A 23,686-nucleotide genomic window follows, 5' to 3' on the forward strand; every position below is an offset into this window, starting at 1 on the left:
CCTGTGCACCGGCTGATTAACCACACGGGATGTCAGGTGACTTGCGACCTCCAGGATGTCTCACTATATGCCCCGCCTCCTGCCATAGAGAGCAACAGATTTGCTACAGTGCGATAGTTAGCTAAGTTTTCTAGAAAGTGTAGGGGAATGCCCCTTGGATGACCATTTGGGGCCGAGGGGATAGACAAAACACAATCTCATAAATTCTTGCTCACTTTTAGAAGTAGCCTATGTCTAATGTCTTCTAAGATTTTCTCGGAGGCTATGAAAAGCCTTTACCACATATCCGACCTCTCCATGCCCAGTCCACCAAATGGTTCTTGAAATTTTTTTCACTCAGGAGAGAAATTAGAAATGCATTTTTTTAAAAAATAAAACTTTAACAATAATCGAGTGAAATTGCAGTTTTTCGGTTAGAGGTCAGGCTGTGCTAATTATTAATAACAGCAAAAATGTATCGTAAGGTTAACTTTTTGCATTCAAGATTAACTTGTTATCTGACTTGTATTATAGTCAGTGTTTAAAAATTAGTTTATTCAGACCTCATTAGTGAAGCTCAGAGGAGAGAAGGAAATTTTACAAAATTAAATGCTTGGTATGTGTTGGATTTGGGAATTAAATACTAACGTATTTAACTTTAAAATAGAGATTTTTGACTTTCTTAGGGCAAACAATCCAGATGTGGAATTGCTGGGGAGTAGTGCATCCTAACAATAATAGATAAGGCCAAACTGCTTTTTAAGGATTTGTCCTACTTTTTTGTGTGTTATCTGTGGGTAAGTGTTCCCTTTGCATCACATCCTTGCCAACACTTAGTATAGTTAGATTTCTAAGCCTTTTCCAGTCTGATGGTGTAAAATGGTATCTCGCCATGTATTTATGTTGTATTTCTCTGATTACTCATGAGGTTGATCATGTTTTCATAGATGTATTGGCCATTCATATAACATCTTCTGTGTAATACACCTTTTCATTGTAGTTGTCTTTCCTTTCGGCATGTAAAATTATTCTCTTTGAATTTGGTGGTCTTACAATAATCTATCTAAAAGTGTATTTTTATTTATTTATCAATTTTGAAAGTTGTGCTTCCTGAGTGAAGACACTATACTATGTCCCAGAACTATGTATATTCTTGGAAATATGCTCCCCCCACCCTTCAGTGCTGAAAGTCTTGAGACCTCTGTCTGCCATAGAATCGTGAAGACTAATCTCATCATGCTTTTTACTCCTGTTCATAGTAGGAATCTGTTCATCCCTCATAGCCCAGATTTAAAGCTTCACATACCCAGTACATGGTATTTTCTCAGAACCTCCTATCCTTCTCCATCCCCTACACCTTTTCATTCTGTCTTCTGGAGCTCATAGTCAGTCACAAAACTCAAAAATCTTCAATAACCCTGATAGTCCCTTTAAACTTTTACTATGATTGAAACCTGCTTCTTCTGAGTACACTTCTTTCCCTGGATGCTTCTTAAATGGAGGCTGTTTTCTCCCCCACACCCCTAGTACCCATGGCTGGAGGTGCAGTATTATGATTTTTTTCCTCCTCACTGATGTTTCCCAACCATTTCTCTATCCTTTCTGAATTTCATGTCATCAGAGTATAATCTGTCTTGATGCAGTCCTCTAACCTCTTTCCAACTCCAGGGCTCCTCTTACTCCTTTTTTCCTGTAAATGTTTTTTACAATTGAATTTCTGTCACTCTCTTCCACGTTGATGCCATCATGATTCTTGGTGATTTCAAAATGTACTTAGGCTGGTGTATTTCCATCCTGTGCCATTCCTATGCAATGCAGACTCCCATATCTCACTTCCTAGTCAACATCTCCACTTGGATATGTAACAGGCACTTCAAACGACACATGTCCAAAATTGAACATATCTTATTTTTTCTGTATCTGCATCCCTCCAGGTCTTTCTGGTCTCAGAAAATAACAGTTCCACCCATTTTGTGCTCAGGCCCGAACCCCTCAACTTATCCTTTGAGTTCTCTGACTCTTTTTCACTTTTCAAATCAAGAAATCCTGTTTTCTCTATCTTCAAAATATATCCAACTACATGCCTCTTCATATTACTCCTCTTGCTACTACTTAGTATAAGGCAGCATGAGTTCTTGTGTGAATTACTGCTCTTCATGAAGGCAGTGATTTTTAATTGTTTTATTCTTGCCTGTACCTTTGGAGTTTAGTAGGCCTGGAGCATAGTAGGCACTTAATACATATTTGTTAAATGAATGAATGATTTTTTTCTATCATCACTTCTGGAGAATTTGTATTCATTTATCTCTGTGAATACTGCTACTTCCCTATTCCCTCAGTGTTCTCCCTCTCCAGCTCCAACTGCTTTCTTCCTGATAATGTCTCTTAATTTCCCTTTCATTTTTTAAATGTTTTTGCCCTCCTTAGCTTCATGGGTGCTATCTCCAGTTCAGTAGTTCCACTTTCAATTCTGTCTAAACTGTTGTTTAACCCATTCATTGCATTTCTTATTTCCATGTTTTCCTATGCAATCCATAAAAGTTTTCTTTAGCTCCCTTTTAAAGCTGCCGTATCTTTTGATATTTTTTCTTAGCTACACTTACATCACACTCTTTTGTGTCCTCAAATTTATTTAAAAAATATTTTATATCTGATAATTCATCAATCTCTATCATTTGAGGGACTGATTCTTCTATTTCCTGTTTTAGATGTCTCCCATTCTCACTTATTGTGGTTTGCTTCCTTATGTATTCTTTGATTCTAGATTATGAATCTAGAATCATTGAAAGGTACTCTGAGAAGATACTTAGCCCTGGGTATAAGATGTATTCGCTTTGGAGAAAATTTGTTTTCCTTTTTTTTGCCAGGTTCATTATCTACCAGAGAATATCTTAAACTCTCAGCTCCTCTTACTATCCCCAAAAGATTGTGTTTCATTCTACCTGGAGCCAATGCTGAGACAGATACATTTAAGTCCCATCTCCTTTTGTATTATGAGTTTTTTTTTCTTCTGCTGGTTAGATTACCAATTGGAGACATCATGTTTTGGAAGCCTGGGCTTTTTTTCAGGGCTTTGTGAACACTGAATTTTATTTTCTCTCTCACATAAATGGACCATTATAACCAAAGCCCTAGGTCACTACAGAATGTTAGTAACCTCCATGTACCCTCCTGTTTCAGCATCCATTTCCCTCTCTGGATTTGTAACATGGCATCATTTTTGGCCTTGGAGGATTTCTCTTACATTTATAAGCTGTGATACGCCTTTAAATATGTTGAAATAATTTTTATCCATCAGTTTCAAGAGTTGTTCTTGAGGACTTTTTTGGATTATTTGGTTCACATATTACTGAAAATGGATGTCCTCAGTTATTTCTAGTATAGATTATGAGGCTCTTGCAATAGAAGACAGTTTTGCAAACAAGGCCATTTTCCTTCTTCAGAATAATCAGATAATGAGGCTGGGACTTGGACTGATTAATTGATGTGTTATGGGGGGATTCAGAAAGAGTAGAAAATCCAATCTCTGAATGGATGCTGATATTTTGAGGTATTTGTGGTACTAAATACATCAGAGACTAAAATATATAGTGGCAACTGGTATTTCTGCTCCTTTGAGGGAGCTGAAAATCAGCCTACTGCCAATCATCAGAGTTTGAAGAGGCACTGACTGCTGTTTTATGGCTCTGCCTGTGATTGGTCAAGGAGAGACAGGTTGAAACTGGGAATGGTCACTGTGTGATTGCTCCGGGATTAGACCTATGACTTTCCAGAGAGACAAGTAACAAGAGTTCCAAAAACCTTGGTTCTGAGTTGTGGTTCACTTGGAAGTGGAAACTGTAAAAATTATAACTGGGGGATGCAGAGGAGAACTTCCACTCAAACTGCGCCCACTAATGAAAGTTACTAAGCACATGTGGCAGTCCAATGTGATTGAAAACAAGTAATAGATTTTACCTGTGAGGAAATTGAATTACTTGAGCTATTAAGTAATGTTTAAAAAATTTCAAAACATAAAGGATGGAATACCATCTGTGAAACATAGGGATTTATAATACTAACTGGGGAAGTTTGAAACAAGATGAAGGAAGTAAAAATCTTGAAAAGAAAAAAACATAATCTTTGAAATGAAAACTTTCTTATAGAAGTATAAACAGAATACTGGAAACAGTTGATGAAATGATTGGTTAATTGATTAAAGAATAAAGAAAGCTGAAATTAAGGTTTACACACACACACACACACACACACACACCCATACTAAGATGTTAGGAGTCATGGGAGACTGATTGAGCACTGCCTTTATATATATATCTGATTGGATTTCTAGACATGGGGATGTGTGGGCTATTCCAAGATATAGAGACTAAGATTTTGTGGGATTTCAGCCAAGAGATAATTCCCCCATTAATAGTTAATTAAGTTCTATCAAGTCACATAAAAATAGAATCTACCCCAGAGACATTACAATAAAACTGTAGGACACCAAAGGAAAAGAAACTTTTTAAAATATGCTAAATTGAACAGCCAAATTGAATAATACATAAGGAGTAATAAATTGATTGGCAGAAGACTTCTTGCTTGCACAAAACAACAAAATGGCAGGATAGTGGACTAATATCTTTAAAGTAGTTAAACATCATTTCAGAATTAAGAATGAATATGCAATAAAACATTTTCAGATATATAAGACTAAGAGAGTTTACCACACAAAAACATGTTCAGACTTACAAAACCAAGACAGTTTACTATAAACAGGCTATAGTGGAAAGAACTATTAAAGGATATTCTACAAGAAGAAGAAAACCATGGCTAGACTTTGAGAGTGGAATGTAAGAATAAAAAGGTAGAGAAGACTTGATAAAGCATGTTGGTAAATGTAACAGAATTGATGTTTTTAAAAAATGAAAGAATCTTTTTGACTTCAGCTTAACCAATAGTATTTTATTTCTTTTACAAAAATGTGAAGCAAATATGGTAATAAATAAAATTTTTAAAATTTAGAAATTTGATTTACATAAGAAAAAACTCAGGGTGGAATTTAAAAGGTATAAAATAATATGGAATAGCAAAAATTCAAACATTTTTACATCAGTCTATGGGTCAAAAGCACCAATAGATTTAAAAAAGAAGTACATATCCCAATGCATACTGAAAACATCTGATAAAATTCAAGTTATTTATAATGAAAAGTGAACTGACTAGTAGATGAAACTTCAGCAGGTTAAGAGGTAGCTATGAACAAACATCATACTATTATGTATAGTAACCATTATACTATTTTGCAGTTTTCCAGAAGAGCAGCTGGAAACACCAAGAAAGAGAAAAGCCATGGCTGAGTCTTTCTAAATTCATGGGAAAACATACAAGGAAACTCACAACATGAGAAATCCAGTGATTTCTTGGTTTGGAGAGAAATGGGAGCAACGGAATGGTGCTGGAGTGTACTTTGAGCGAAAATAACTGATACAAAATGATGGGGAATGGAGCCTGAGAATGATCTTGTAAAAAAGCCCAGAAGTCTGAAAATACATTGTCTGGTATTCCTGAGCAGATTTTCAATTTCCAAGTTGAGGTCTAGAATCTGCTTTCTCTTCCTGAGGTCTTCATCTGTTTACTATAGCCAGTCTGCACGGAAGAAGGAATCGTTTGCACATGAAATGTTCAGTTTCCAGGTTGTAGCATATTCATTGTAAAGGACGCTGGGGAATGGTACAGGGCCTCCAAAGGGGTAGCCAAAATTATTAGTACGTATGTGTGTAGGTGGGAGAGGAGCCCTTCATTCCTGGAACAGGCGTCTCCGGGCCTTGCGCGCAGGACCTGGAGGGCGCTGGGGGCGCGCGTGGGGACCTGGACTTGGAGAAGGCGGTAGAGGCTGGAGTGGTGAGCTGGGAAAAGGCTCTAGAAGGTGGAAGTCCAGGTTGAAGTAGGGACCAGGAGAGCGTCTCTCTGGACTGGGGGTGGGGGCCCGAGGCGCGGGCTCCGTGATGGGGCTGTGCGGGTAGAAGCCGGCCACCCTTCTAGGTGAGGAGCGGAATCCAGCGACTGAGCCGGCCCTGGGGTCCATCGAAGGCGGCAGGAACTCGGGGTCCGCGTCCTCTTCGTAGGCCTCCTCTTGGGCGGCGATCTCTGGGACACATGCGCAGAAGAGTCTCTGCTGGACGGCACCGTCTTCCCTGGGAGCGCCCAGGAGAGCGCCAGGTTCTAGGCCGACAGGCGCGTGGCCCTGCCCTCCCGAGCGTTCGTCGGCGGAGCCCAAGAGGGCCTCCGGGATCAGCATGAAGGTGTGCTCTCCGAGAGACACTTGCAGGACCGACGTTGGCTCGGGCTCCAGCAACAGGTCGACGCCGTCCAGGGGCAGCTGCAGGGCACAGCCCGCGGCCAGGACCACGACGGAGGTGAGCGCGCCCACGGCCGGGGGCTCCGGGGGTTCTTGCAGGGTGGGCTCCGTCCTGCACTCGGGGCCCGCGGGCTCTTCGGTTCGGCGGCGCTTGGCGGGGCCGGGTCCTCCAGGCCGCGGTCCCCAGCCGGGCGCAGGGTAGGCTCTGGGGCTGCGGAGCCGGCTGCCCATCACTTCGATGGCGCTTCGGGCTGCGCCCGGGGGGCCTGGCAGAGGTGAATTTCACGCAGTGACAGGTCTCGGTGACAGGTGAAGCTGGCCGGGGGACGGGTGACACGCAGAACCGTGCGACTGAAGGTGAGTCCTCAGAGCTCCGTGGGCCCCTCCTGGGAGGCCTGCAGTTCAGCTTCTAGGGGACCCGAGCCTAATCTTCGAAACTTCGGCTCCTTCGGTGACCGGTTTGCGCACCCCACAGCCAATGATGTTGCAAGTGACCAGAGCGGAACCAAAGTCGTAAAGTGCCTTTCTAAGCTCCGCCCTCAACGAGGCTCCACCCCATAGAGATCGCGGTATCTGTGCCGCCCAATAGCCATGGCTGTGGTTGGTAGGTCACCTTAAGAAAATACTTTATAGGCCTCTAGGGGACAGAGCACTTGTGAAATTCACTCTTACGAAAAAAAAAAAAGATGCCAGTAATACAACATTACTCACCTTTAGGACTGTTTTTCTGTGATTTCAGGCATTCTGGAGAAAAGACCACACAAATAGATCATTCCCTTCCCAGCGTAAAACAGACCCACCCGAATGCTCCGTGAAATTCCTTTAATGCTGGTGCTTAATTTCAGGAGTGAGTGGAAAAAACTGATTTCTCTTTAAGAAAAGTTCTGTTTTAATACTGAAGTAACATATTTGTGACAGTTTCTTCCAGAAGGTTAAGGCTGTTGTAAAACCATTAATAATATCAATAATATTAAAACAATATAATTAAATTGTTTTATTGAGCACTTATATATCTACCATTTTATTGAGTTTAGAAAAATGACCTTTTTCTTTAAAAAACAAACCCAACACTTTATTGATGTATGGTTGACACACAAAAAGCTGTACGTATTTAATGTATACAACTTGAATTTGGAGATGAACATACATCCCTGAAACCATCACTGCAATCAATGGGATAAACACATCTATCACCTCCAAAAGTTTCCTCCTGCCCTCTTTGAAAAAAATTGATCTTTTTTCAGTCTTCACAATAGGTGAAATAGAGTGGTAAAGTAAGTTGTAAGTTATCCAAAATTAAATAACTAGTTAGTGTTAGATGTAGGAAGCAAATACAGACATATCTGGTTTTAAATCATGAACTCTTTATGCATATATTTATCGTGTATAAGGAGTGGATTGTTAATTGATATTATGCCTGCCTTTTCAAATTAACAGGTAATACCTCCCTCTGTTTTTGTGAAAATATTTTTCACAGTTTATGTTCCTGTGAGCAGACTGTGTTTCCATCTCACTACATTCTTGCAAGCATTTCTTATTGCCAGACCCTTAAATCTTTTCCATCCTGGTGTACTAAAATGCTACCTCACTGTATTTTCATTTTGCATTTTTGATTGCCAGTCAAGATGGATTGTTTTTCCATATGCTTATTGGCTATTCTTATGTCTTCTTATTGAAATATTTCTATCTTTGGTCTAATTTTTTACTTAAAAAAATTGGGTTTTGAGTCTTCCTCCAGTTTATGCAGCATTGGTACCTTCTTCTTCAAAGACCAACTCAGCACCTTCTCAAAAAGGCCATTACTGGCCATTTTATGTGAAATGGCTTTCTCCACTTACTCTGTGTCTCACCACTCTATGGCCTTCATAATATTGCCACAATTTGTAAATAAACAAAATATTGTTTAAAAATTGGGTTTCAGACATACTGTACACCAGTTATTTATCAAATGTATGTGTCGCAAATGTCTCTATCACAGTCTATGAAGACTGTAGCACTTGATTCACTATAATTCTTATACATTCTATCCCTGGCATAATTTGTGGTGATTTAATTTCTCACGGATCCCCTCTGCCCCCTAATCTTGGCCTCTTCGTACTCTTCCCCTTCAACAATTTTCTCTTCCCTCTTACCACATTGACTCATATTCTTGATCTTGTCATTACTCCAAATTGTAACCCCCACATAATTACAATCTCAAACATTTTACTTAGGGCATCACCTCCTAACATTTTAATTCGCTGCTTTAAATATCGAAACTCTATCAATCCTTCCATTCCTCTGGAAAAATCCACGGATCCTACCATCTTTTCACTGAAACAGACACCATCAGGTCCTCACTTCCCTCCTTACCTGGAACTTAAATTCCATGGGGAATATTATAATCATTGCCATACTTTTATCTTCGTCTTCCTTCCCTGTCTCCTGCTTTGCTGGTTAATATATCTGCCACTCTGTGCCTACACTTGTGCAGCTGAATTGGGCTGGGGAAAAACACGCAACTCCATTGACTGGTCTCACTTTATATTCATGATCATTAGCCTCCAGTGGGCTCCTAATGCTGCCCGGTGATCTTATCAGGATGCTCTATTTCATTCCCTCTTTCATTATTCCAGATGAACATTGCATGCTCTCTCCTCTTTCTGCAAATCTCCAATACCTCACCCCTTATTTTCTCTCCTACGTGGTCACCTTGCTTCTTTTTCACTGAGTCAATAAAAGCAATCAGAAAATATTTCCCCGAATTCTCATAATTACGTGCTACCAAGATCCACTGGGGACTATATGTTCTATCTTCTCTCCTGTTCCCATGGATGAAATATCTGTGCTCCTAGTAAAGGCCATTTCCTCCATTTGTGCAATTGATCTCACTTCATTTTGCCTCCTCAAGAACATCACTGTAGCAATTGTCCCATCTCTGTTTAGCCATCACCAAATTTTAGCTACCTCTACGGAATCAATATCTTTAATGTATAACTCAGAGGTAAACTCTTCCAACTTAAACAAAAACTTCGGACATGACTTTCTCCTTCAGTTTCTACATCAATTTTTCCTTCCTTATATACCAAAACTCTTGAATTAGTTAACTGTACTTACGTTCTCTAATTTCTCTCCTCCCATTCTCTTGAACCCACTTCAATCAGACTTCTGTCTATGCCACTCTCATGAGAGTGTCTATAAACACTCTCATGAAGGTCACCAATGACTCCCACATTATGAAATCCAGTGGTGGGTTCTCAGTCCTCTCTTGAGTTATGAGCAAAATTTGACACTGTCAATTACTCTCTCCTTTAAACATTTTCCCCCTTGGCATCTAAGATCCCACACTCTCCCAGTCTGTCTTTCGCTTTCCCTTCTCAGTTTCCTTAGCTCATTTCGGAAAGTTGGAATATCCTAGGACCCTATTCTTACTTAGCCTTATCTTTTTTTCTATCAACCGTCACCATCTCCCTTTAAGTGCCACGTAGGTTGGTGACTCCACATGGTCCCAAATAGAGTCTTCCTCCTGTTCCTTTCCCATGAACATCCAACTGCATTGTCAGCATTTTCTCCTGGATGCCTATTAAGTTGAACTATCTGTAATTTTCATATTTGTAGGTCAGAATGATTGAATATTACCAATTATATATATATATATATATATATATATATATATATATATATATATATATATATATCAATCTAACAATATACGCAGTTAAACTTCAGGCCTAAATTTGAGCTCCTCATATTTCCCCAAATATGATCCTTTCAAAGTGTTCCCCATCACAGTAATTGGCAATTCCTTCTTGTTGCTCAAGCTAAAAACACTCAAAATTATCCTTGAGTGTCTTTTCTTTCACACATGACATCTATTCCACCTGGACATCCTGGACCATAGCACTTCGTACTATCCCTCCTGCTACCACCCTGCTGCTACCTTTTATCCTTTTAGTGGATTACTGTAGAATTCTCCTAAGTGGTCTCCTTGCATCTCTGTTTTGTCTTTTTTCAGGCAGTTTCCACACAATAGCTAAAGTGGTTCTGTTAAACCATAAGTCAGATCATGTCACTCCTCTGTTCAAACACCTCCAATTTCACTCAGGGTCAAAAAACAATGTTTTTATATGGACCTGCAGGTTCTATATGATCTGGATTTCCCATTCCCACTATGTCAGCCTAACTCTTCTCCTTGCTCCTTCTGTTACAGCTCTCTGACCTCTACTTTTCTTAGCAATTGACAGGTATACTCATAGATTTTGCAATTGTTCTTCTACCCAGCTAGTTGCACGGTTCCTCACTTCTTTCAGATTACTCGAAGGGCTCCATCTCTGAGGCTTTCCCTGAGCACACTGTCTAAAATGGTAATCTATAACCCTTGTACCTCTCCTTAACCTTTAGCACTTATCAGTATTTAACACGCCGTGTACTCGCTTTATTTATCTTGTTTATCCTCTGGAGTATAAGCTCATGATGGTAGTGATTTTTAACTGTTTTGCTCTTTATTATATCCCCAGTTTTGGGACACTCAGCTGTATAGTAGACATTCAAAAATATATATTGAATAAATGGATGACTTTTTTTCTTCCATTAGTTATGAGCATTCTCTTATGAATCTCTTCAAATATTGCCCTTCATTCTCTGTTTCCTCCCTCTGGAACACTACAAGTCATATGTTGAACTGACTTTCCTCCAATAACTCTTATTCTCTTTTTATTATTTTTACGTCTGTGCACTTCTACATTAAATTATAGGTAGTTTCTCTAACTCTTCAGCTGTTTCCAATCTGTTTAAGTGCATAAATTCTATTCTCATTTAAATGTTTATATAGCACAGCTCCTGATGTTCATTTTAACCAGTTTTTAAAAAAGCAGTTGTCATTTTTTTTATAGTTTCTTGTTCCTTAGTTTAATTTGTTCCTTCTTTTATTTTGTTGAAAAATTTATATATATCTTTAAACTATTATGGATCTGGTGACTATCTTAATTGTTTGAGGGGTTTTGTTATTTCTTCTTTCAGATTTCTCTCATTTATGTTGGCTTGTTTCCTAAGTCTCTGCTTTGGATTGTGAGATTATGCTCGCTGGAACTTTATTTCTGAAAGGACTTTGAGAACTAGGACTAAGGGGCATTCTCTCACAGAGGACTTGGGTTGCTGTGGGAAATTCCTAGAAGCAATGTCAAGCAGGGAACCCTTTAAACTAAATTCTTAGTCTCTGTCTCTTTTGTCCCTCCTGTCTATTGTTGTCCTTTACCTCTCCTTTCCTTCCCTGTACGTTTTCTTCTTTCATTTCTCCTTCCTCTCTTCCTTCTTTCTTTTTTCATAAAGACAGTGTGAGTTCTAGACCAAGGTCACATGAGGGCCACCCATGGCTTGCACCTCTGTGTAAGAGGCTTACGTGGTACACTGACCAAGACCCTCATCCTCAAGGGGAGTCAGCCTGTGGTAAGCAGTGGGTCAACTGGGTGCCAAATGTATATTTCACTGCCTTCACTGTGAAATTTTCAGAGGAACCTTAATTTCCCCCTCCATTCAGAAACAAGGTAGAGACGGGAAAAAATTGCAACCGTTTCTCTATGAAGAATGGGTGCTTTCAGTTAGTTCACTTACTCATAGAGTCATACTTGGGGATCAGAGATCTATTTAGGGGTTCTCCAGTGCAATTTCCCATCCTGTGTGTACACTTAGGTTTGCCCATATTTTATTCATAAAACCAAAGCTCTAGGCCACCATGGACTTGTCATTTTGGTCTCAGTATTTCCTTTATTTGCCAGATGTTTGATGATTTTAAAGGATGTTTAAAAAAAAATATCCAGAACTTTTACATGCTGTGTTCATGAGTATATTTTGCCATTCTAATCCAAAACGGATGTCTTCAGTTATTTCTTAATGTGTAGACTGTGATATTCTGGAGAAATAGAAGTCACTATTTGCAGAAATAAAATCATCATCCTAGATTGGGACTTGAGGCTGATTAACTGCTGATTCTTTATTTTATGCCATACAGGATGGTACATGGTACAGTGTGCATGGGAGAGTACATGGTGTAGTATAAGTGTGCATATGTGTGTGTGTGTGTGTGTGTGTGTGTGTGTGTGTGTGAATTCTGGTCAAAATGTTAGTCAGTATGGGGAGAGAGTATTCTCTCCTTATTTGTCATTGGTCTGTTCAGACACTCTCTTTCTTCTTGATTCAATTAGTAGGTTGTTTGTTTCCAGGAGTTCCATTTCTTTTAGGTTATGTAATTTGTTGGCGTATAATTATTCATAATAGTCCCTTAAGATTCTTTTTATTTCTTAGGCATCATTGTAATGTCTCCTTTTTCATTTATGATTCTGTTTATTTGAATCCTTTCCCTTTTTTCTTAGTCAAGCACAGAGTTTGTCCATTTTTAAATATTTTTCAAAAAACTAGCTGATAGTTTTGTTGGTTTTTATATTTTCTATTTGACTTATTTTTGTGCGAATCTTTATTATTTCATTCCTTCTTCTAACTTCGGGCTTTGTTCTTCTTTTTCTAGTTCTTTGAGGTGTAAAGTTAGGTTTATTTATTTGAGATATTTTTCAATGTAAGTGTTTATTGCTATAAACTTCCCTTTTAGTACTGCTTTTGCTGCATCCCATAAGTTTTGTATGTTGTGTTTTTGCTTTCATTTTTCTTGAGAGATTTTAAAAATTCCATTTTGATTTGCTCTTTGACCCAACGGTAGTTTAAGAGTGTTTCATATTGTTTCCACATGTTTGTGAATTTTCCCATTTTCTTATTATTGATTTCTAGTTTCATTCCAGACTTCTAACAAAGCCCTCATTTATTGTACATCAAGCAATTTCTCTTTCCTTTATGTCATGAGGATATCAACCTGTTTTTTAATGTATGCTCATTAAAAAAATCTTATCCCTGGGGCGACTGGTTGGCTCAGTTGGTTAGAGCGCAGTGCTCATGACACCAAGGTTGCCACAACTAGATTGAAAACAATGACTTGACTTGGAGCTGATGGGTCCTGGAAAAACACACTGTTCCTCAATATTCCCCAATAAAAATAAAAAAAAAACAAACTTATCCCTGAAGTTAACTTCTCTAATGGACTTTTTTCCTTCTTTACCTTAAGAAAAGTAATATATATTTTTAGGATGGTTTTATGTTTACAGAAAATTGAGCTGATAGAACAGTGTACACATATACCACCCCTCTTGCACACACAGTTTCCCTTATTATTAATGTCTTGCATTAGTATGGTATATTTGTTATAATTAACAGACCAATAGTAATACATTATAATTAACTAAAGTCCATAGTTTACATTAAGGCTTACTTACCCTTGTGTGGTAGTTCTATGGGTTTTGACAAATGCATAATGTTATGCATCTATATAATATCATATAGAGTAGTTTCACCACCCTACAAATCCCTTGTACTCCGCCTATTCACTCCCTCCCTCTGAAGCCCTGGTGACTACTAATCTTTTTACTGTTTCTCTAGTTTTTGCCTTTTTCAGAATGTTATATAGTTGGATTCACGCAGTATGTTGTTATTTCAGACTGGTTTCTTTCACTTAGAAATGTGGATTTAAGGTTCCTCCATGTCTTTTTATGGCTTGGTAGCTCATTTCTTTATTTTTTTAAATGATTGAATAATATTCTATTGTATGCATATACCATAGTTTGTTTACCCATCTGCATATTGAAGGACATCTTAGTTGCTTCCAGTTTTTGGAGTAATATAATAGTTATTTTTTTAAATTCCACTTCAGTGGTTTTTTAATTATTTAATTACAGTTAACACTCAGTATTTTGTACTAATTTCAGGTGTACAGCATAATGGTTAGACATTTGTATAACTTAAGAAGTGATCCCCCTGACTAGTCTAGTACTCACTTGGCACTATACATAGTTATTACCATGTTATTCACCACATTCCCTAAGCTTTACTTTACATCCCCATGACTACTATTTTGTCACTACCAATTTGTACTTCTTAATCCCTTCACCTTGTCCCCCAACCCCCTCCCATCTATCATTCGGATAAATCTAGTACCCATTTGACACCATATATAGTTATTACAATATTATTGACTATATTCCCTGTGCTATACCCTGCATCCCCATGATTACTTTGTAACAACCAATTTGTACTTCTTAATCCCTTCCCGTTTTTCATCCACCTCCTCAACCCCCTTCCATATGCAACCATCAAAATGTGCTGTTTCAATGAGTGTGTTTCTGTTTTGTTTATTTTGTTTTCTAGATTCCACATATAAGTGAAATCACATTGTATCTGTTTTTCTATGTATGACATACTCCACTCAGCACAGTACAATTCAGCTCCATCCATGCCGCTGCAGATGGAAAGAACCCATTCCCTTCCATGGACGAGCTATATTGCATTGTATGTATGGACCACTACCTCTTTATGCATTCATCCAGAGATGGACACCTAGGCTGCCTCCACATCTTGGCTATTGTAAATAAGGTTGCAATGAACACATGGATGCACATGTCCCCTCGAAGTAGCATTTTGGGTTTCTTCCGATAAATACTCAGTGGGATTACTGGGTCCTTCTTTGTCTCTTGTTATAGCCTTTGTTTTAAAGGCTGTTTTGTCTGGTTATAAGTATCGCTGCACCAAGTTTTTCTTTTCCATTTCCATTTTCATGAAATAACTTTTTCCATCCCTTTACTTTCAGTCTCTTTACATTCAGTGTGTCTTTCAATCTGAAGTGTCTGTTGTAAGCAGCATATGTAAGGGTTTTGTTTTCTTATCTATTCAGCCACCCTATGTTTTTGATTGGAGCATTTACTCCATTTATATTGAAAGTAATTATTGATAGATATGTAGTTATTGCCATTTTATTATGACTTTTTTTTTTTCATCTTAAAGAAGTCGCTCTAACAATTCTTATAATACTGGTTTGGTGATGATGAACTCCTTTAGCTTTTTCTTTTTCTATCTGTCCTGCGATTTTAAATGATAGCCTTGCTGGTTGTAGGTCCTTGCTTTTTATCACCTTGAATATTTCCTGCCAATCCCTTCTGGCCTGCAAAGTTTCTCTTGAGATATCAGCTGGCAATCTTATGGGAGCTCCCTTGTAAGTTACTAGTTGCCTTTCTCTTGCTGCTTTTAGGAGTCTCTCTTTGTCTTTAATCTTTGCCATTCTAATTATGATGTGTCTTGGTATGGGCCTGTTTGGGTTCATCTTGTTTAGGACTCTGTGCTTCCTGGACTTGTATGTCTATTTCTTTTGCCAGATTAGTAAAGTTTTCAATCATTATTTCCTTAATTATGTTCTCAATCCCTTGCTTTGTCTCTTCTCTTTCTGGTACCCTTATTGTGCGAATGTTGTTACATTTGATGTTGTTCCAGAGGTATCTTAAATTATCTTCAGATGATGTGGTACAGAATTGTACACCTGAAATCTATGTAATTTTACTAACAATTGTCACCCCAATAAATTTAAAAAAACGAAAACAAAAAAAACTATCTTCATTTTTTTTTTCATTCTTTTTTCCTTTTGCTGTTCCGATTGGGTGTTTTATGCTACCTTGTCTTCCAAATCATTGATTTGATCCTCTGCTTCATCTGGTCTGCTGGTGATTCCTTCTAGTGCATTCTTCATTTCCGTTATTATATCAACTATTTCTTCGACTAGTTCTTTTTAATTGTTTCTATATGTATTTTTTTATGCTTGCTATCTCTTTGTTGAAGTTCTCACTAAGTTCCTTGAGTGTCCCTATAACCATTGTTTTGAATTCTGTCTCTAGTAGGTTGTTTGCTTCCATTTTGTTTAGTTCTTTTTCTGGAATTTTCTTGTTCTTTCATTTGGGATGCATTTCTTTGTTTCCTCATTTTGGCTGCCTCTCTGTGTTTGTTTCTGTGTATTAGGTAGATCTGCTACATCTCCCAGTCTTGCAGGGTGGCCTTATATAGTAGTTGTTATGGGGCGCAGAGGCACAGTCTCCCTGGTCACCTGCACTGGGTGCTCCAGGAGTGTCCCTTGTGGAGGTTGTATGTGTTCTCCTGTTATATTTGAGCCTTGATTGCTTTTGGTGTGTCAGCGGGTGTGATTGACTCTCAATCTGACTAGCTGTGGGGTTTGGTACATCCACAGCTTATGGGCTGCTGTGTGGGGAAGCTTACCACATGAAGCAGAATTTAACCCAGTGGCCTGTGGTGCCTGCTGAGACTGCCCTTTGGATGTGCCACTTGTGGGGCTAATTGGGTGGTGCTCTGCTGTGGGCTGAAGCCAACCTCCAAGTATGTTGGTTCTGGGGCCTGTTGAGAGGAACTCTGGTGCAGGCCCACTGCCTGTGACGGGCTGGGGATTACCTGGTAAGAGCTACAAAGATCCGCAGTTGTTTGCTGCTTGTGCTAACCCCGGAGGCACGTGTGAGAGGCCACGCTGTGAACCGAGTACACCTGCCACCAGTACCAGGCCTGGGGTAGCTCTGCAAAATGCCAGGACACCCTGAGGTCTGCTGCCACCTGCCAGCTCCCTTAAGGTTCAGCCACTGGTAAACCCTTGTGTGGTATTCGAGTTCGGTGAGGCAGGTCTTGGGGAATCACTAGAGAGGGAAGAGTTGTGGTCACCAGGTTAATGTAAATTCTGGTTTGGTGCCAGTACTGAGCCTGAAGCTACTCAGCAAAACTCTGAGAGCACACTGTGGCCAGTCACTGCCTGCCTAGGGTCTGTTGGACTCTGATAGTTTTCCAGGAAAGAGTGCAATGCAGGTGGGGCTGGCTGCTCTGGGAGAAAGTGCCTCAGGTGTTGGAGGAGTTGTGTGAGGTGGGGTCCCAATGAGTCAGCAGGGCGGAGCTTCAGAGCTCCCTAGACCAGTCAGATTTAGATTTGCCTGTAAGCGTAGGGGGCGGGCTTAACACAGGAAAGATGGGAACCAGCCTGCCAACTGTGTGGGAGGAGGACTCCTTACAGGGACAATGCCGACTGTCCTCCAGCCCTTATTTTGAAACTACAGAACTCAGTCTGCCCCCCATATGTGTCCGACAACCCCTGAGTTACTCTACCTCTGCTGAGGCCCAAGGTGAGTACCTGGGAGTGAGAGAATCTGTGCTTGGGCCGTTTAGGAGGATGCCTGGATTTCCCGCAGCCCTCCGTTCCACCCAGATGGTCAGAATTCCCATTGATTTTCACAGCCAGATGTTGTGAGGGGTTCCTCTTCCTGGCACTGGTACTCTGGGCTGAGGAGGCCAGTGTGAGGCTGGGGTCTCTCACTCTTCTGGGGGGAACATCTGCAGCTGAGATATCCCTCCTGGTTCTCAACCGTCACACGGAGGTTTGGTGTTAGCCAGTTTCGCGCCTTCGCCCCTCCTACCAGTCTTAACATGGCTTCTTCTTTATATCCTTAGTTATAAAACTTCTGTTTGGCCAGACTTCAGATGGTTCTCCAGGTTGATTGTTCTATAATTTAGCTGTAATTTTAATTTGTTCATGGAAGGAAGCAGGCACAGTGTTTATCTACTCAGCCATCTTGGATCTCCTGTATTGATTTTTTATTGGAAGTGTTTCAGATATGGTTTTTAGGAGACTTTGCCCAACTTTTCAGGCTTGTTTTTGGACTCTGAGGTTTATTGTGGTAAGAGAAATCCTGTAGTCAGGATTCTGGGTCAGTCCAATCTGCTTTGCCATGCGGGAGTTAGCATCTATAGTTCTGACTGGTATATATATGAATGATGTAAGTCAGGTAATTCTGGGTTGTATGCATCCAAAAGAATTCTAAATTCTTCTATGAATATTTTCTGGTCTTGCCTTTATTAATAGCTCTTAATTCAGCTCATGTCCAAGGTTTAAACTCTACAGTAGATGAATACCTGGTGCATAGGCAATGGATCTTTAGAGGTAACTGGCATTTTGGGTTCTTGGGAGAGTTGTTGGGAAAAGGTAGGGGGCCTAGACAAGGCAAGTTGGAGGAGGGAGCAGTCAATGGAAATGTAGAAAGAGAGAGTCTGGGAAGATAAAGGAAAGAGGGAGATGGGGAATAGGGAGGCAACTGGAGGATAACGCTGGAGGATTTACTAGAGTAATGAGTCTAGTTTGTTGCTGTTTGTTAAACTGCTCATTAGCTTTGACCAAAGAACATTTTACTGACGCAACTTTTAATTCACAGTTTTGTTTGGAGGCCTCTTCATTCCCAATTAAAAAAAAATGCTGCCCATTGAGACTGAGAAATCTTATTCCCTTTCTTTTCTAAGGTACCTCTCAAATGAACAGTTTTATTCAAAGCAAATCATCCCTGTGAAGTTATGTCATTTAGAGAGATAGACACAAGAGTTAGGATTATAATGAGACTACATATAAGAAGCAGGCATTTTTCCTGGCAGAGGAGAGGATTTAGATTTAGATTACCCCCTAAGAGTTGGCAATGGTAGGTAAAATGTGCTGTTTGTGTACCTTGTGTTTTAGGCCACCAACACGATGGTTGGCTGCCTCTGAATGCATACCTGACAGTCTGTACTGCCTAGCAAACAGAAAATCAGAGAGAACACTCTTTCTGGATCAAAGCCAAACTTTCAAGATTTAAAAATCAGGACAGGAGAGCCTCACCTGGTTTTTGATGGCCCACAGAAAAGTTTCTCCAAATGGATGCCAGTCTGGTGAGAAGTGCAGACTCACCAGATTGTGAGGTTGGCGCAAACAACAGGCTCATAGGACCTATTACTGTGTTATACACTGTGGTTCTCGTTCTTGTGACAAACAACACTTCTCATCAGCACAACACAAAATGGAAACACAGAAGAGAGCAAAAGGGGATGAAAAGCAATGGCTTGATTCCACCAACGATGCCAAATAAATGGAACCAGTAACAAAACCTGGTACCAAACTGAGAATAAATAGCCAAGGAACTCAATGCAGTGAGAGAGTTCAGACCTGGTGTTGACTTACCACATTGGTATGGACTCTATAAGGTGCGAGTAGCAAGTCACAAGGTGCCTCCATGAGTGCCGCACCTGGTTGAAGGCTTGAGGTCCATGGCAATGGGTAGTGTAGACTATATCTCACTGGGACCTCCAAGAAAACTGAAAATAAACAAAGGCCACTTAAATGAGAACAATCAGAGGCTATTTATTCAGAGCTTGCTATAGCAAGGGAGTCAGCCCCATCACTTGCATTCGACAGAGACTTATAGGTAGGCAAGGGAGTGGGAAAGCTTTGGTAGAGAGATGGAGGGCTTCAGGTATGTTTGACTGGAGGTTGTTGGCAGGGGGAAGCTGGAGGCAGGCTAAGTAGAAGCAGAGCATCCTATGTAATTGGTTTGATTTGTGTACGTTGTCTTAGGCATAACATACTTGGCTTTCTCTAGTTGGTTCTGAGTTGGTAGTGGGGGTGAAAATTAGGGAAACTGGCAGTTATTGACCAAGTCTTGACCATTTGGGGCCGGCTACTGCAGAGATAATGGTTTTCTTTCTGGGCTGGTTGCTACTGAGGTTGTGGGTCAGAATTCTATTGGCATATGCGGTCAGGCCATTATTTTATATATTCAGTCTCTCAGATCCTGTTATCCCATTGTTACCAAGGAGTCCAACTCTCTCTAATGGCATCTCCTGCCACCACTGGCCCACTGTGGCCTACTGAGCTTCTTGATGATACTGGTGCCTTTCCAGTACATTCCTTGCTGCTTTGTTACACAATGTCTCTCTAGTACTCCCACGCTTCACTGTAGCTGACATATTATCCAGCCTTAGTTAGCATACCCACTGTATCATATGCACCACTCTGAACCTTTTGATCCTTTTTTCTACTGTCTGCCTTGGCAGTTATGGCATTTCTACTTAACTTTGTGTTTGACATCCTTTTCTCCAAGTTTCCAAGAATCACGTGTCTGAATGTGAGCACTGTCTTACAGAGTTCTTGCCAGGGAGTTCAATCCTGTATCATGAGACAGTGGCTTCTAAACTAATACTCTCCCTTCTCCAGGTGGACATCCAGCACCCTCAGCCTTATACTTGGCTTCTGCTGGTATATGTTGAGTGAGTTCTGCAGCTCTTCCAGGGTTTACGTAGTTCCCTTCCTTATGTGCACATCTAGCATTTCCCTGGCTGGATTATATTGTGCTTAACTTTAGTTATTGGTCTGGTGGCAAAGAGACGAGATGAGGGTAGGTTTTGAGGTTGGTGCATGCTGTCTTGCCAGACATCATCTTAAAGCGAGGGAGAAGTGCCACCTTGTTACAGAGAGGAGTGGGCCAAGAAGATTGAAAGGGATCTGGGGGTTTAAGATATTCAGGTATGTACCTGGGTGTCTCCATCCAATGTCTCAGAGCCCAACCAGCCTGTGATCAGACTTGCCTAGTTTGAGAATTCAATCTTTTATGGTTTTCCACTATCTCTACAGTAAATTCTGGGCCAGATCCTCAGTTTTTTCCCCACCTCATGCTCCAGGAGACAAAAGGCTATTTGTATGCTGTCAAAGAAACTGTCTTGATCTCATATTTAGGTTTTATTGGTAATTAATCACCCTCAGCATTTCGTTCTTTTTCTCAAATGCATTGATTGTCCCAGCAAGCCATTAAAAATGTGCTACTTATAAATATTAGTTGTTATAATTACTCTGTCCTCAAATTTCTCAAATGCCTGGGATATTGCCAGTGCCAGTGTATTCTCTTTTACCAGTATGACAATAAGTTCACCACTGATTAAGATTTTATCTGCTTTGCTGTAGCACGCCATGGGTTATTCATGCTCCATGATTCAGCTATGAAATCTATTTCAGTGGCTGCTTCCTATAATCAGTCCTGGCACCAGCTGTCTGAAATCGGCTTGGGAAGACTGAGATGGAGATTTGCATGCAGGAATTTGTAGGAACAAAGAAAATATGACTGAGTAGATGGAGAAGTTGAACTGGGGTGCAGTTGCAACAAAGGCCTCAGCCAACCCATTGAGAGCTCTAGAATTGGGTAACCTTCAGTGTTGTCTTGAATTAAATGAGCTGGGCCTGTACCCTTTAACTGAACAGTCATTGAAGTGGACTACTCATGGAGGTCATGAGAGCACCTCGGCTGAGTTAGCTGCTAATACTTGCAGCAGTCCTGAGGGGTTGGGGATATGGACAGTCCACCCCAGCATTACTACAGCACTGAAATTGGAAATTGGGCCATGTGTGATTTATTGAGTATGAGCACTGTGATTTTTGAGTGGCGAGTTACATGAGCTCCATATGGGTGACTCTGAGTTCTGGATCCTAGGGAACCAGGAAGAAGCAAATACAAAATTCAAATATGGAGCAGAAAATGAATTCCCATTAAAAATGGGTCCACAAAACAAAATTTCTTTGCCTAAGAGAAAATCTGTGTCATTAAATGTTGCCAAATAATTGTAGATTTTATGCCTGAGAAAATGTAATTATTGAGCTCATTGATACAGAAATCAAGAATGTTTAAATTCTTCTAGAGATAGAGAAGGAGATAACATCCATGAAACAAGAAGTTTACATGACATTGACCAAAAGTTGTGAAATAAGAGCAGGTAGATATAAAAAAACTGAAGTAATCAGAAGTCTTGAAAAGGAAAAATGCAGTATTTGAAATGAACACTATCTTATAAAGAACATAAACAGAATTTTGAAAGTAGAAAATGACAGAATCAGTGAATTAGAAGAGAGAAAGTGGATTATTATAAAGGGTACAAAAACCTAATCTAGATATTAAGAGACATGGGTAGGAGCATTGATTAAACAGCTCCATCATTTCTCTATTAAAAGTTCCAGAGATTGAAAAGGGGCTCAATAGTCCAAGAGATATTGACTCATTCTTTTTTGAGATTTTAAGAAAAGAGTTAATTCTCCAGATTTAGAAAGCTTACTGAGTTGCAGCAGACAAAATTTCTACCACTAAACACATCATGTTGAAACTGTAGAACATCAAAATCAAGAAAAATACTAAAGTAAACAGCCTAATCCTCTACAAAGGAATGGGAATACAAATGACAGAAGACTTCTCATCTGTGACAATAAATATTAGGGAAAATAATAGACCAATATCTTTAAAGTAGTGAGAGAGCATAGGCTTTATTTTAGAATTCCAAACCCAGCTAGAATGTTATACAAGTTTGAAGGTATAATTGAAATATTCACAGACATATAAAAACTAAGATTTAGATACAGGCCATAGCTGAAAGAATTTGAAAGAATATACCTTGATAAGAAGAAAAATGAGGACAGAATAAAGGAGTAGGATGCAATAGAAGGTGAGCAAAGACATTGGCAAAGCATGTTGGTAAATCTTAATAATAAATGTTCAACAGAAAAAAAACCAGCATCTTGATATTAACTTTATCACTAATAATTTATTTTGTTATAAAATGAAGCAAACCTGGCAAAATAATGACGTTTTAAAATTAGGTATGTATATGACTGTAAACAAACAAAACAAAAAATAACCCAGGGTGGAATTAGAATTGTATAAAACAAAGTGGAATAGCACAAATGCAAAGATACTTCATCGTTTGAGGATCTATCAGTGGAAATCAGTACATGAATAGATTAAAAAAGAAACTACAAAAAGTCATCTTGTGCATACAGAAAAATTTGTGTTAAAATTTAACATTTAAAATCCTTAAAGTGACCTTGCAGTTAATGCCTTTCCCCGTCCACCTTCTCAAGTCATCAGAAGGACATCCAGTTTTTTAAATTTCTGAAGCCCCAAGCTTGGTGTCATTTGCTCTATTGCCAGATTTCTGTCTGTTCTCCAAAGGTGCAAAGATTCCATGTAGCCTCTTTATGTATACATACAAACAATAAAATGCCAACATCTAGAATAATCTGAGCAAAGTCTTTGTAGTCAGCCAAAACCAAACAAAAACAAAAATCCTAAATTTTTAATCAGAAAGACTGAAAACTAACGTCTTCAATAGAATTAGGGTTATCTACAAACCATGTACAGAAAAGATTATAATTTGTGGTAAAATTTAGAAGCATCTGCATTAACACAAGGTGTAAGACAGGGATGCTCCTATTACTCTTCAACCTGGACTTGAAATAATATTTAATAGAAAAGACTAGAAAAATAAGATGTAAGAGGCTTGTCAAAAAAAGACAATTTCTCATTATTTGGCAATATTATTGTCTTTATCAGTCAAGCAGGAGAAGCTACAGATCAGAATTATAAAAAACACAGAATCTTTAGAATTATAAACTTTTCCAGGACAGGAAAATTATATTAAAAATATATAAGAAGAAAATAATGGAAAAAAGTTTTTTTTTGTGTGAAAAAACCCCGTACAAACCCAGCAATATGGTTAAACCATTTGTTAACAAGGTCATTAAAAAAGAGGAGGAAGCATGATCATTGTTCCACATTCTGTTTGTTTTGTATCCAACAAACATTTGTCTACATACAACTATTTGCTAGATCCCCCCAAAGAGGCTAGAGCCACCATAAA

At 39.4% G+C, this 23,686-nt stretch overlaps 1 protein-coding gene across 1 annotated transcript; it reads right to left on the bottom strand.

Moving 5' to 3' along the window:
* Positions 1–5,758: 5,758 nt before the first annotated feature.
* On the bottom strand, positions 5,759–6,550 carry LOC117037290 (proline-rich protein 23A-like). Its single transcript, XM_033133210.1, has one exon. It carries the CDS (start codon positions 6,548–6,550, stop codon positions 5,759–5,761), a length of 792 nt encoding a protein of 263 aa, XP_032989101.1.
* Positions 6,551–23,686: the final 17,136 nt, after the last annotated feature.

This window comes from Rhinolophus ferrumequinum, chromosome 17, assembly GCF_004115265.2.
Source record: "Rhinolophus ferrumequinum isolate MPI-CBG mRhiFer1 chromosome 17, mRhiFer1_v1.p, whole genome shotgun sequence".
Taxonomy (NCBI): domain Eukaryota; kingdom Metazoa; phylum Chordata; class Mammalia; order Chiroptera; family Rhinolophidae; genus Rhinolophus; species Rhinolophus ferrumequinum.

Excerpts from the sequence above, each read along its gene's own strand:
- LOC117037290 (XM_033133210.1), bottom strand. The coding sequence starts at position 6,550 with ATGGGCAGCCGGCTCCGCAGCCCCAGAGCCTACCCTGCGCCCGGCTGG.